This window comes from Agelaius tricolor, unplaced genomic scaffold (assembly GCF_023055355.1).
Source record: "Agelaius tricolor isolate 1412-34295 unplaced genomic scaffold, bAgeTri1.0.p SCAF_7, whole genome shotgun sequence".
NCBI lineage: Eukaryota > Metazoa > Chordata > Aves > Passeriformes > Icteridae > Agelaius > Agelaius tricolor.
In genome coordinates, this window is record NW_027269267.1 from 16,046,306 (window position 1) to 16,060,968 (window position 14,663).

Here is a 14,663-nt window from a genome sequence, read left to right on the forward strand (position 1 = left end):
ATAAAGAGCAGACTCTGTTTCAAGTTCTCACTGTTTTGATGGATGTTGAGATCTTGAATCACAAGCTGGTCAGAACTTCCCAATAGGCCTCTGTGATAAGAGAATTTGAATATCTGAGGTTTCTTTGAAATAGCTAAAGAATACTTTGAACAGATTTGCTAAATCACAAGTGACCTCCCTAATCACATGGAGAATGTGCTGGAAAGGTTTATTTAGGTGCTGAAGAAAGTCAGTAGAGGCTGATAACTTACAGGTCAGAATGTATGTATTTGGGGAGGTATAGGATAAAGGATGGCATTATGCAAAACTGATAACCAAAAATAATTACCAATTATTTGGAAAATATACACTATGAGATAGAGTCCAAACATATCTTAAAAGACTGAAGAAAAGCAGAAACTTCACATACATCTGTTCCAAAAAATTCTGGAAAAGGTTTTTCTTCCCTTTGTTCACCCAGTGAAGCCAATACCCTTGTAAATACCTAGAAAAGGTTTTATTTATTAATAAGTGGAAATAAAAGTGGGCAAATGGTATTTTGCCCCACTTTAGTTTTTCATGCAGAATGATGTAAAAACCCTGAAAACATTGGTCAGAATTGTAACAGAAGGTAAAAAACTTCAAGGCAGTAAACTAAAAGATCTGGTACATTTTCTGTGCAAAAAGGGAGTCTAAGAAAGATGCACCTTTGAAAGAAAGAGAATAAAAATATAGTAATATTAGTTGTATAGTTAAGGTGATGTTTGTGCATTTTGATGATTAGATATGTTCATAAGGTTAAAATTATGAATGGTAAGAGGCCATGAGATGGACACTGTAGATTATTTTTGTATTGTCAAACATTTGTGTTCCTTAGGTTTGTTTGGGTTTTTTTGTGTCTTCAAAATATTCCTGACAGCATTTGGGTGTGGGTAAGAACACTGGTTATCACTGCACCCTGCAGCTGAAGGAGAGTGGCAAACAAGTCTTTTATAATGCTCAAATATTCATTTTGAAGATGGTATTTGTAATAAATACAGTTTCTCCTAAGCAGCAGAAGATTCATGTGACATTTTAAACTGTCATCATGAAAATTTTACAGGACTTTTTATTCCAGCTCTCTTAGCTCTAGCTATTGTAAGCCACTTTTCTACAAATTTATTAATAGCTTTTATAAATTATGACAAAATGCATAGGATTCTGAAGACTTCACTGGCACACAGAAAATTACCTGTGTGAGGGATCAATAGAAATGGCTACATAATTTCAAAGCAAATACATCAAGCACACACTGGCAGCTGTGCACTCATTCAAAAGCAGTTTTATTGCAAGGATGTAAAGAAGATTTCATTGTAGTGCATCAATCTACCCGAGCTCTAGACAGCAAAGACCACTTTGTTCCCAGGAGTGAAAACGGTCTGGATAAATAAAATTAGTTGCTTCAAAAATCATTGCAAGTTTGAAAAGGTGGCAGCATTGGAAAGCTATCCTCATCTGAACCCTTATTATCAGTGGGCAGCACTGATATCAGCAGCAATTCTGCTAATTTTGAAGTTATAAGGTGATTTTTGCTGATGCTATTGAAATAGTACTGGGAAAGTTACTGCATTGCTATCATGAAAGACACAATAGGATAATTACTAGTGAAAAATGTACATGACTATTTATCTGGTCTAGTTATTTAATGAGATTTTTATTGGCAACTCAATTTGTAGAGCTTAATTCTGTGCTGGGAGGCAAAGAGCCACAAACCTAGTTATAAAAATAAGCATAATGGCAATCACCTTTTACAAAGCTTGTCTTTGCTTTTGGTGTCACTAATTTATTGAGAGATTTGCAAGTTTTGTGGCTCAAAATGCTGTACATTTAGCAGCTTCCTGCCCTGAAGCATGTGCAGTCGAGTGATAAGACAGACAAGTAAGCACAGGTGAGTAGAAGAGCATAAGGAAACAATTCAATGAGATTCAGTCTTGGTAGTCTCTTCCATCATGTCCTTTTCTCACTGCTGCACTGGTGTGCTGTGTGTTGGAATCTGCCCTTGTGTAGAGCCTTTAATGCTGCCCAATCCTTAGGGTAGCCACAAGGCAGTTCATTTAACCCTGACTGTATTTATAGGCAGTTACTGGAGCGTGGCCCTTTGGCCAAAACATTTCTCCTGCTTTTCTCTCTTACACCATCTTTAAATGCTCATCCTGGTGCAGGAGGTAATTGTCCAGAGCACTTTCTTTAGCTGAGGGATTGGCAAGGCAAACTCATCTGGGCAGGGCTGTGAAGGAAAACAGCTGCTCTGCCGGATGCAGGAGGCTCCTGAAGGGATGAAATTAGTGAGTGCTATGTTAAAGGATCCTGCCAGTGAGCTGGGGCCGTGAGCAGGGGAAGGAGCACAGGCAGTGTGATAGAGAAGGACACTTGCTGATACTCAATCGAACATTTTGCTGGGCTGGGGAGTCACTAGGGTTGCCAGAAATTGTTTCTGTGGGGTTTTATTCATTGCTGAATTTTTCTATATGCCTTTAATCACAAACAGCATGCACATATTTTATAAACCTTGGCTATGGAAATATGTGAAGGAATTAAAAAGTCTAAGATTTTCTTTAAATATGAGCTAATAGGTAGGTATCACTAATTCTTCTGTATTAAGATGAAATCTTCACTATTTTCACCTCTATGGGTAAAAACAAACCAACAGAATGATAATATTTGAGGTCATTAAAAATGCACCTAATTGGCAAGAAGATAGAATTTTTCCAAGCAGAATTATTGTAGCTTAAGACTTTCAAAATAAAGTTCAAGATTGTCTCTTTCTTCCTATGACAGAAAGGAAAAAATTAGTCGCATTTTATGATATTCAGGTAATTTTGTTTTTCCTTGATTGGCAACTAAAATCAAGCTTTTAGCTCATTTTTAGAAAATAGTTTTCTAATATAACCTTGCAAAAAAATTTAGGTTATGTAGTTAAAGTATGATCTGATTTAATAAAATATTAATACGGCTTTCTGTCAGAGTAACACAATGGACTTATGTTGACACTGAATATTTGGTCATGCAGATGCCCCTTTTTGGGGTTTTAATACAAGATATTTTGCACATTTGTGCAAATCTTCTGCAGCAATCTTGTATACAGAAACTGAAAGGAATACTGTAAGTAAAGTAAGTAAGTAAACATTTAATAATGCCCAGCTTTAAGAAAGCTTTTATGATAGCTTTAAGAAAGCTTTTATGAATATTTGTGTTTAAAGAGAAGCGTGTAAGCAATAAAGGCACTTACTTCTTGCCTCTGGAAATAAATAGGTACTTCCTTCAGAAAGAACAATACCATAAAGGCTCCTGAGATAGCCATGAATTATTCATCACTGGCCAGGCCTAATAGCTGTACCTAATCTGCTTTCTGTGTTCCTTGTCCTCTACCCTTCACTCCTTCCCTTGGCACCAGTTTTTCCCCCAGGACACCCTGCCTCCTCCTCTGATTGGGAACCCTGCTTGTATCACACTGCTGACTCCATACAAGAAATGATTTTGCACATTGTGCATGCTGAGGGTGCAGTTTTACATGATGGATGAGAGGTGGCTGCTCAAAGGGATGGTTCTCCTGCCCTCTCACCTTGCATCTGGCAGCCACAGCACACACAGGGGGTGTGAGCAGGGACAGGTGCTGGAGGAGGGGGACTGTCCCAGCAGCTTGCTGAGAGCTTGGTGTAGCAGTAGGGTCACTTTTCCCTGACCTGAAACTTTCCTCTGTAGGGTTTGACTAATAGGAATCAGAAGGTTTGGATCTTTTCTGGGTTTCAAGCCGTGGTGCCATGAGGGATGGCAGCTGGGGTGGCTCCTGTTTGACATACCTCCAATGTGTGCAGCTAGTGCCTGGGATAAAGCTTGTGTCATTGCACAGAAGCATGAATGCTTCCTCAAATGAGTTATTTAAAGCAGTTATATAAAACTTGTGGGCTCACTGATGATCAAGTAAATAAATCTTCATTTTCTGAAATTATGTTATATACTCAGTAAATTATGGAAAATAGACTCTGAGTAGAGTCTATTGCTTGAACCTTGTCCTTGGCCAAGGATTTTTAATGTTTATAAATAACTTTGAACACTTAGTCACATCTTGCAGCATTTCTTGGCTGCTGTGATTAACAGTGGGGCATTAAGGTCTCTGTAGAGACAAAGCCTGACAATGTTTATTCAGGAACCAGGTGCAGGTTACTTTTCATTGGTATCTTTAGATATATTACTGAAATACAAATGTTTGAGCTAAGCATTTAAATAAGCTTTTAAGCCTGTGCTTAGTCCAGGGAGAGTGGAACAGCCAGCACTTGAATGCTGATCTCAGTAGTATATTTTTAATATTACTTTTTAAAGTACACACTGAAGGGGTCTTTTCCTGGTTTTGTTACCACAAATTGTGATGCTACAAGAGTGACTTCAAAAGAAGGTGATTCTTTTGTTCATGGGAAGTCCCAAATTTGAATTTTGACAAACACAAGTTCATGCCAAGCTATGTAGGTGAAGTGGCAGGATCCCTCATGCGTGCAATGCTTCAAGATTTGCATAATTTGAAAGGCGTTTTGTTTGTAAGTATGTTTAACACAGCCAAGCTAATCTAAAAAGGTGACACATTTTGAGATAAAAAAGGAAAGAATCTTTTTTTTCTACTTAGAAGAGATATTGCTGAAATGCTGAGGTGTCTGGAAAACTGTGATTATTGCTCACAGTGTGGGCTTTAGATGCATTGCTTAGTTTCATCCCTTCTTTTATTCTGAATGTTGTGTTCACCTGCTGGTTTGATAGTATTATCTGAAGCTCAACCTTTTCAAGGCAGAGAAAGCTATTTCAAGGGGAAGTAAAAATGCACATACAGTGCCAAGTAATTAGTAATTGTAATTAGGACCCTGGTCCTAAGATGTCTTCAATCTAAGTAGTAATAGCATTAAATAATCTTTCAAATGTTTTGTTCTAGGTTCATATAATCTTTCTAAATACAGAAAATGTAATTACATAAATATTTTATCTTGGCTCATCAGAGGCATAAATTATGTCTGTTACTAGAACCACCTTTCATGTTTGTGTTGGCTAATTTAGGTTTAATTTGAGTATTGGAATGTTAGAGTTTTATGATGTGGAACATATTTATTTTTCCACAATAATTCTGCTGACTGAACATTGCAAATGAAGTGAATCCTCAGAAGAGATGGTTTTGTTCAATAAGCAACTTAATTCTTCCTGTTTGTACAAATATTTCATCAAAGCTTTTTCACCTCATTACTGATTAAACCATTTCGTCACAGAATGTAAAGTCAAAAGATTAGACCTAGCCTGAAACATATTTAACAGAAAAAAAGCCTGCTCTGTTAGATCCTCTGCTCTAATGTCCTGGGTATTGCAGGTCATTCATTATTCTCAGCCAGTTCCTTTTTTTTTTCCAGTTCACTAATCTGAGCCAATTTTTGAACAGACTTTTTCTTCTGGAGAGGTGTCTTCTTGTTGTGCCTTCCAGTAAAAACCACAGCCTGGACAGAGCAGTGTAACCAGAGCTGAAATAATGTCTAATTTCTGACTATCTCTCCTGTTTCCTTCCATAGAGGTTTGACATGAGGATTTATTAGCAGAGCCTTGGAGCTTGCAGATAAATAAAAATGTTCCTGTTTGACTCCTTAAACTTTGAAAGATGCAATTGGCATGATCAGATGTGAGGTTCAGTATGGCTTGGGCATGAGAACTGACAGGAGCTGGGAAGGATCCATTCAGGATTTGGGGCTTTTGGAAGAGGTTAAGGATTTGAGCAGGATAAACCTCTGGGTTAGGGGCCAAACAGAGGTTAGAGGCCACACTGTGAGGTTTCCTTTAATGCTTTTCTTTCAATATTTCATAATCTATATATATTTGCAAGAAGTATGTAAAATGAAAATGGGTTTTCTCCAGAATTGCTTCAGAAGGCAAATTTATTGTCTATTGGGCTGTCTCTTTTATCTAAATTATCTCATATTAGGTAGTTGTTGAGAGATTCATTCTGTCTTATTGACAGATGTTAAAATCATGTTTCTGCCAAGGAGTACTTGATTACTAACCAGATGCTCTAAATCATGGCCATTTTCTTAACAGAATTTAACAAATTTTGCACTTTTTTGTACTGTAAATTCTCTATCTCAGTAGCTGAGCTTATAGTAAGTAACAAACCTTGATAATTTGGAGAAGTACCAGGTAGCACAATGTGAGTGTAATGTAGGCCTCTGGAGAGATGCTTTCCTTCATTCATAGATAGTTTAGCAAGTTTAATGAGAACTGATGAAGATTCTAAAATCAATTATTTTCTAACTCTTAAGATAAACTTGGATTTTGAGAATGATCTGTCTTGGTGTCAATGTCATGACACTGAATGTAGCAAGAATTTCTAAAGAAACATATTTTAATATTATTAAAATGCTTTTTCACCTGACTTAGCATGACTTTGTTGTTTCCCTCCAAATCCAAGTTACATTAATCAAGATCTGATGTGTTTTTAATGATGGTTTGACAATCACAGAGCCTGTCCAGTGGCCTTCTCTGGTGTTTGTGAGAGTTGGGACCCCTTGGCCCCAGTGCTGCAGTCAAGCCTGGAGCTCCCACAGGTGCCCTGTGAGGTGGGCTGAATGCAGAGGGCTTGTCCTCCAGATTTGTCTTTCTATGAGCCTTTAATCCTCAAATTCAGAAGCCTTTATATGTTGCATGTAGCTCTTTGTGTCTTATGGTTGATGTCTTGGAAAGCTCAGTAGACACATTTTGTTTGCATTAAAGGTGGTTTGTTTTTCTTTAAATGGTGATGTTGGCTAGATGTTGGCAAAAGAATTCTGGAGAGATGCTTACAATGGGGTTAGTAGTAATTTAATGGGGGGCTGCCAGCACAGCAGAGCTGATACATGAAAGCTCCCAGGGCAAGCATAAGAGGGGTTCATGGCTTTCTGAATAATGCTGTTTTTCCAGCTCAACATTCTTCTTGATGAGAACCAACTTTACAGGGGCAGAAGGAAAGCAGAGATTTAATGAATGGAAATGCCAATTGCTGGGATGATTATCTATCTATCTATCTATCTATCTATCTATCTATCTATCATTGTTGTTATTATTACTATATCTTTCTCTTTTTTGTTTGTTTTTGGGGGTTTTTTTGTTGTTTGTTTTTTTTTTTTTTGTAAGGAACTATGTCTTCTAGTGGAGATTTCCAGAAAAGTAATACTTTCTTAAACCCTGCATCATTATGGTGTATCTCAATATAGATACTACAGTATAAGCTTCTGGGGGCCTGCTTTTTCTTGTTCATAGTGTTGCTTTCTGTCTTAGCTGTGATGATGAAATCTCTGTGATGGAATAGTTCTGAATCAAAAACTTTCAATCAAAGAGCTGAAAAATCAAGCAGTTGTGGGTTGATGTCTAAACTATAGCTTTATATTTTAGCAGTATTGCAAAGTACCATCATGTTCAGAGGACCAGACTATGCAGCAATCAGCTCCCTCAGAAAACCAGAAGTCCTATTTACAGATGAGAAGATTGGCCTTTTTCAGATGTATTTCTTCAAGAGTTTACACAGCTGCAGTTCAAGTCATGGATAGGAGAGAAGATAATCACATAGCTTATTATTTATTTTGTGACCTTGGGGAATAGAAAATATCTTTCATTTACTTATACTGACAAAAGCCTTCTCTTCACTTGAGGCAGCTTGGAAGGTAGGTTAGGGAGTGGAGAGATGAACTTGGGCCATGGCACTCCCTGAAACTGTCAGTCCTCCCAAAGGTAGAAGGGAGGAGAGGAGTGGGTGCTGCCTCGAAGACCTGGTGGCTTTGGGGGAAAAGGCAGGAAACACCTTTGCCCCTAAAGTGAAGTGGAAAGCACAGCTGCAGCAGTGGATGCCTTCTTCCTCTCAGGCTTCCTTTGGTAAAGCTGCAGGAATTGCTCAGCTCTTGGTAGATTCCTAGAATCTGATGGCTGTTAGTGCTGGAGAGAGCAGTTTTGATGCACTTGCAGCTGGCTGCAGTGATGAGAAAGGTGCAAGTCCAATGGGCTTCTGAACACATTCTAATGGATACATAGAGCCAAGTAGCTTCAGGGTTTTATTTAAGTCATTAAGAACAGTCTCATAGCACACAGTAATTCTCCTGTAAGTGACTTCAAGAAAAAAAAGAATAAAAAGAAAAAGGGTAGAATAATGTATAGTACTTGGAAGAAAACACACACTGGAGCATGTCTGACATTTAAATTATAGTAATCTTGCATGCTTTATTGATTCTTGGTAAAATAATGAAAAAAATCCAAATAGTAGAGTTTTATTATAAGTATGTTCACAACCAGAAGGGCTGCTTTGCATTTTCAGCAAAAAATGTTGGTTTCCTTCATGTTCCTTTTATCTGGCTCAGGCCTAGAGTGCAAATAGTAGTGTGGGCTAGAAATAAACCCATCTCTAATAACCAAGTCTGTTTTTTTAAGGGAAAGAACTTTATATGAAATGAAAACCCCTCTGTCTGTGGGGTGTATGAAACTCCTGCCTCCTTGGAGCAGAGGGAAAGGCTGTGAAGCTGTCAGCAATTCCAGCAGGGAGAGTTCAGTCAGGTTTGGTGGTGGGGTAATCAGTCACAGCCAAGCTTGTGGCTGGGACACAGCTTGGCATGAGAGACACATTACATGCCAGGCATGAACTTGAGTCTTGTAATTTCATGGTCTTGAATGTGGTATCAGGTACTAAAGGGGACTTGTTTTGGTGTTGTGAGGGTCCCCAGGACAAGGTGAGAGATGAGAATTGACTCCAAGTTCTCAGAAGGCTGATTTATTATGATATGATATGATGTTATAAGAAATTGTATACTAAAACTATACTAAAGAAAGAGAAAGGAGACATCAGAAGGCTAGACAAGAATGATAATAAAACCCCGTGACTGACCAGAGAGTCAGACACAGCTGGACTGGGATTGGTCATTAATTAAAAACAATTCACATGGAACCAATCAATGATGCACCTGCTGGTAAGCAACCTCCAGACCACATTCCAAGCAATCAGATAATTATTGTTCACATTTCTTTTCTGAGGCTTCTCAGGAGAAAAATCCTGGTGAAGGGATTTTTCAGAAAATATCATGGTGACAGGGACTGACAGCTCTGCCTTATCCACCTCCATGGTCACCTCTTTTACCACCAGGGAAATGGTGTTTGAAGGAAGGGAAGTTTGTGTTCTTGGCTGGTGGCAGCTGGGCTCCTGCATGGGGGGATGCCATGGGCCAGTGTGGGTCTGTCTGGGTGCAGCTGCTTCTGAGCACAGAGTGGAGTATTTGTCACACTGGAGAGCAGAAGGTGCTTTATGCTGGGCTTTTTCTTCAATCTCCACCATCTTCTGCTTTTTTCCTGTTGAATAGAGAGCACCAAGGGAAGGAACAGCACCATGTTTGTTCTAATACAGAGCAGTAGTTCTGCTGCTAAGAAACCTTTTCATGTAGGATACTGTGTGCATAAGAGACCAAGCAATGCCATGATTCTTTCACCCAGAAGAGGAGAAAGCATGACTCCACCATTTATGACTTTTCTTTGTCACTATGAGAGTGGCTGCAGGATCACGGCAGTTGCTAAAAGGTGACAAAACCTTGATTTTCTGCTGTCAGCCCTACTTATGTATCTCACTGTATTTCACTTCCATTCAGTAACAGTGTGATAAATCTGGTGCTCTGAATGGAAACTTTCTTTGCCAAATATCTCCCCATGGCTTTTGGCTGGTCTCTCTACTCATGTATCTCTCTCTTTCCCCTCTCCTCTGTCCCTACTCTTTTAGTCACCACAGACAAAAGTTTCAGAGTAGAACTGTGTTTTTACCTTTCTTGTTTTACCATTGGTTTGGGTTTGTATTTTGCATTCTTTTTTGATGTTCCCTTCTGGAAAAAAAAAGTCTGTTTTCTCCAGATGATTTTCTCTTCCAGTTTTATTCACAGCTTGCATGTCTCACTGCTAATTCCCTAAAGAATAGTTCCTCTTATTCTTCATATCAATAAAAGGACTGATGCTTTTAGTTCACTTGTGTATATTCTTATAATTCCTTGCAGCATGTTGACAAAAGGTAGCTATATTCTGATTTTCTAGTACTTTCCATTTCTCCCAGATTTACCCTTTCCTCTGGCTTATGTAAATGTTCCAGCCCAGGCTGATATTTTAATACCTGATGTGTGTAATATTTACTTCTTATAAAGTTTAAACATCTCAAAAATTCCTCAACACTTTAGTCTTTCCCTTTGCTATGCTTTGTCCAATTTTGTCCCAAATATTTAGCACAAAATGAACGTTGCTAGTTGTGCCAGTATATTCAGTTTTTTATGCTTTATTTGGGAACTGCTGAGGAATTAGAATGGTTGCTGAATGGATGTGACAGCTGGAATCACACCCTGCCTTCCCTGGGGCAGGCCTGATGGGCAGAGAGGATGCTTGACATGGAGGATTCCCTGTCCTCCCTCTGCCTGGCTGAAGGGACTGAAGGGACAGGGACAATGGCAGCCAGCTCCTGGCCAGCACAGCAGGAGCATCTCCTCTGTGACTGCCCCACCTGTCCAGGTGCCCTGGTACAGTCAGTGCGAGGCTGTCCCACTTACAGGTGACAGGCCTTGAGCTGTGCCAGAGGAGTTTTAGATTAGATGTGAGGAAATATTTGGTCCCCAAAGGAGGTGTCAAGCACTGGAACAGGCTGCCCAGGGAAGTAGTTGAGTCTCCATCCCTGGAGGTATTTAGAAGACATGTAGATGTGGCAGTCAGGGACAGGGTTTAGAGGTGGGCTTGGCAGTGCTGGGATAAAAAATGGATTCAGTAATGTTAGAGGTCATTTTCATCCTAAACTGTTTTATGATTTTACTTCACTAGAAATGAGGATAAAACCAAGATTTGTATTTTAATGAGAAAATACCAAAATCTCCCTCAAGATTTTTAATTTCTCTGTTTTATGAATCTGCCTCTTCTTGAACAATCAAAGTAGGCTTGGCAATGTGAACCAGCAGTGAATTTCTCTGAGGTCTTTGATTGCACTGTCACTGCAATGAGAACGTGGGTATAGTCTCCAAATTAAGCTTTGGTAGGAGCTGATTTTTACAGTAGCTAAATGTTGACACAGCTACCCCTTAACTTGATGAATTTCAGTAGCTGGAGTATTTGTTTTGCCAGTTTCATAAATATTTTTGAGGGCTTTTTTCTTAAAGGAAACCAAAATGCATTTCTAGTACTACATTTCTAGGTTACATATTCTTCATAGGACTTCGGGGATATTGCATCATCTGATTTTTGTTTAAGTTGTTATATGAGTCTGACAGAATAACATGGAGATAAAGCAGAGATCCATTTGGTTTGTTAATAAATTTTGGGTTATTAATAAAGATTTGTCAATCTTGATACTGGATCGCTTGCCAGCTTTTCTATAAAATTTGCATTTTGAAATTATAGCTCTTTTGCTGTACTTGAACACATGAACACAAGATATGTTAAAAAAGACAATATGGTTAAGATTGCATGTCTGATGGCAATCTGGAAGTGATTTTTGCTCATTGTTCACAAGCAGACACATTGTTTTCATCATGCTGCCTTGATTGTGCTTCATAGCTCTGCCCTTTGTCAGTACTTGTGGCAGCTTGTGCAGTGTAACTCAGGTGTGCTTGTGTGCTGCTCTGACCCCCAATTGAGATCTACCTTCTTCCAGCACCTTAGGGTGGCTTCCAGAGGTTCCTGGGGCATGGCAAACCTGCAGTTGTGGGCAGCAGGAGGGCCACCATGGAGATTCTTCACCAGTAGCTTTTAACTTCTGAAATCTTTATTTCTCTCTCAGTGACCCATAAGCCTCCTCTTGCAAGTGAAGTAAATGAGAAAATTAAAGAGAGACTGCCTGAAGATATTTACTTGCTGTATGAAAATCCACTGTGATGATTGGCTGCATAAGCCTGAGTGACAAGCTGGAGAGGGGAAAAAAGCAAACCTGCAGCTCTTTGGGATTTATGAATGTGTGACACAAACAGCAGCTTCATGAAAACAAATGTGCTTTAAAAAGGAAAAAATTCAAGTGTTAATGAAGTGAAGAAGTAGGAGTAATATTTATGTTCCCTAAGAGCATAAGAAATCTAACCTAAAAAGCATATATGTGATGTCTTGTGTTGTTCAGTCAGGATTATTAGCTAGTGCTAAGCTGTGCAATCAGTTGAAGCACAAGATTTTTGTCTCTGGATGCTTGACTTATTCTTAATATTTTTCAAAATCTGAATTGGGTTAGAAACGTTTAGGCAATTTCAGCTTAGCAGCATGGGGTGGAGGGCATTATAAACCACCCCATGTGACAGAGCAGTTGAGGGCCCTGAGTATTGGGCTGTGCAAGTGGACAGAGCCAAGTGGGAGAGAACCTTCACAGCAGGAATGAGGGGTGCTGGCTTTGCAGCAAGAGGAGAGTCCTGCCCAGAGCCTGCCCATGACTGGCCTCCATGGAGTCCCTGACAGCCCTGGAGGCACTCAGCAGATGTTTTGGAAACATCAGCTGGGCAAGAATCAGCTCTGGTCACTAAGAAAGGTCTAACAGAGCTGGGAAATACCTCCTAAATAACTGTGGGAAGGCCTAGAAAATGTCCTCCGTGGTGGAGACCACCCTGCTGAAGAGAAGGGAAAATACAGAAAAGGAAAGATTAGGCATGAGAAAAGATTATAAAAAAAGAATGGAAGGATTGTTTTGTGCCTGCATTACATCAGAAAAAATTCTGAGACAGTGGGGGGAAAGATGCACAAATGCACCAGAACAGACATGACTCTTTAGCTGGTGTGTTTAGTTAGCACATACTCAGGAGACCAGGAGGACTGAATAAGCTAAATAAAGATTCTAAAACAAAAAAGTAACAAAAACCACCCCCAAAGCATAAAAGCAATGATCTTTAATATTAGTCTGTTTTCTCTCAAATATCATCCAGTGTTTGTCTACTGTAACTTACAAATATACCAACAAGCACAGTCATTGTGAACAATATTTTTAGGACTTGGTATTAAGCACACCTCACTAAGTTAACCTGCATTGTTCTGTCATCCATTTAGCAGGTGAAATAAAAGATTTTATGGAAATCAGGAAAGGCTGGCCAGCCTGATCTTGAGCCAATTGCAAAAATTGGCTGAAGTGGTTTTAAGACTGAGCAGACAATGGGTAACTTTCCTGTAATTGTGTTTTGGAAAACAGCTGAGCTGTTTCAGCTTTAGCTTTCAGGAAAAAAGAATGTGGAAAATCTCAACAGGAAGTGTTCTATGTAGCAAGCACACAGACACAAAAAAGGGAATATGGAGCACTGAGGACTTAGGGAACCATTTCAACCTTCTCTAAAATGTTGTGACTTCTGTTACTGTTATTATTCATAACAAAAATAGCTTCTATTTTTTATCATTGATATTCACTGATATTACTTTTTCACCTATTTAGCTGTACATTGTTTTACACTCTGCGTTGTACTGCTCAGAAATGCTGCAGAAAAAGAAGGTGATGTCAGATATTAATCAGGTGCATTATGCCTTATTAATTGGAGTGAGATGAAATTTAATAATTCCAGTGTGTCAAGCTTTTCTTGAAAGTATGGGAAATAAGGGAGCTTTTTTATCTTCTGATGTATGATATTTAATGAAGTTATTGTCTTTCTGCAGAATGAAGTCAGAGAGACATAGGGTCATGGATGATCAAAATGCTGACTTGTTTAATAGATCAAATGGTGAACAAGCATTTTGTTTTAGACACAGACAAGGTCTTGAGCTCTTACAGCATGTTCATTGTTCTTTCCTAGCTGTTCCATGTGATAATGGAATGCAGGGTGGTTATTGAAGTTTTTGTCTGATAGATTATGCTGTTAACCTGGCACTCCAGCAAATTGTCATATTCTAGCAAACAGGCAGGACATCATGCAAGAGAGTACTTCAGCTCAAAAATCTGTTCAGTGCACCAGCACACTGTGGTTTTCATTTCATTTTACTGTTTTGTAGGATTGCATTGATGTGGGTTGGTGGGAAGGAGAACTCAATGGCAGACGAGGTGTCTTTCCAGATAACTTTGTCAAGCTACTCCCTTCAGATTTTGAAAAAGAGGTAAGCAATATATTCTTTCATTTTCACTTGAAAATTCAGAATTAAAGTAGAGCTGAAAGAAATCCTCTTTCAGATATGTGATTTTGACAAAGTTTTTCTTCTCATCTAATAGCATAAAAACATAAAGGAAAAGAATTCTGGTTAGAATCCATAAAAAGAATGCGTGGCACTCAAAGTCATATTACACAGTTTCCTAGAAGGGTTTGATGTGCCCATCCAGTCACCCCACCTGCACTATGCTGCTCTGAAAGCCCTCTGTCCTGTGTCCTACAAGTTGGAGAGAGACAAGAACTAGAGGTCCCAGGACTGAGTCATGTGATGCAATGATATCCAGAATTCTTTAATCTTCTCCATTGTTTTTGTGGTGGAATATGAAAAGTTAGAGTATCACCTGCATGCTGATGGACAGCAGTCAAGCACTGTTCCAGAACAAAAAGGGTGAGATTTTAACTGTGAAATTTGAAAAATAATAAGCTTTTGGTATCTCAGAGGTATGTTTCTTTACCTCTCAGAATTACTAAAAAAGAAGGTATAAAACCTATGCAGAAGTTTCTTCAGCTCCTATTTATTTGAAAAAGATGGCATTGTTACTTGCCAGACAATAT

The 14,663-nt window shown here is 38.9% G+C and overlaps 1 protein-coding gene across 7 annotated transcripts in view; it reads left to right on the forward strand.

Moving 5' to 3' along the window:
• Window positions 1-14,663, forward strand: part of SH3KBP1 (SH3 domain containing kinase binding protein 1) — a 212,791-nt gene that overhangs the window by 162,362 nt on the left and 35,766 nt on the right. For all 7 annotated transcript variants that reach the window (XR_011679706.1, XM_071430424.1, XM_071430425.1 and 4 more), the window contains one exon: window positions 13,957-14,058. Coding sequence is in view for 6 of the 7 variants with exons in the window: in XM_071430424.1 (XP_071286525.1) it covers window positions 13,957-14,058 (102 nt within the window). In the remaining variant the exon portion in view is untranslated. The remainder of the gene's footprint in view (window positions 1-13,956; window positions 14,059-14,663) is intronic.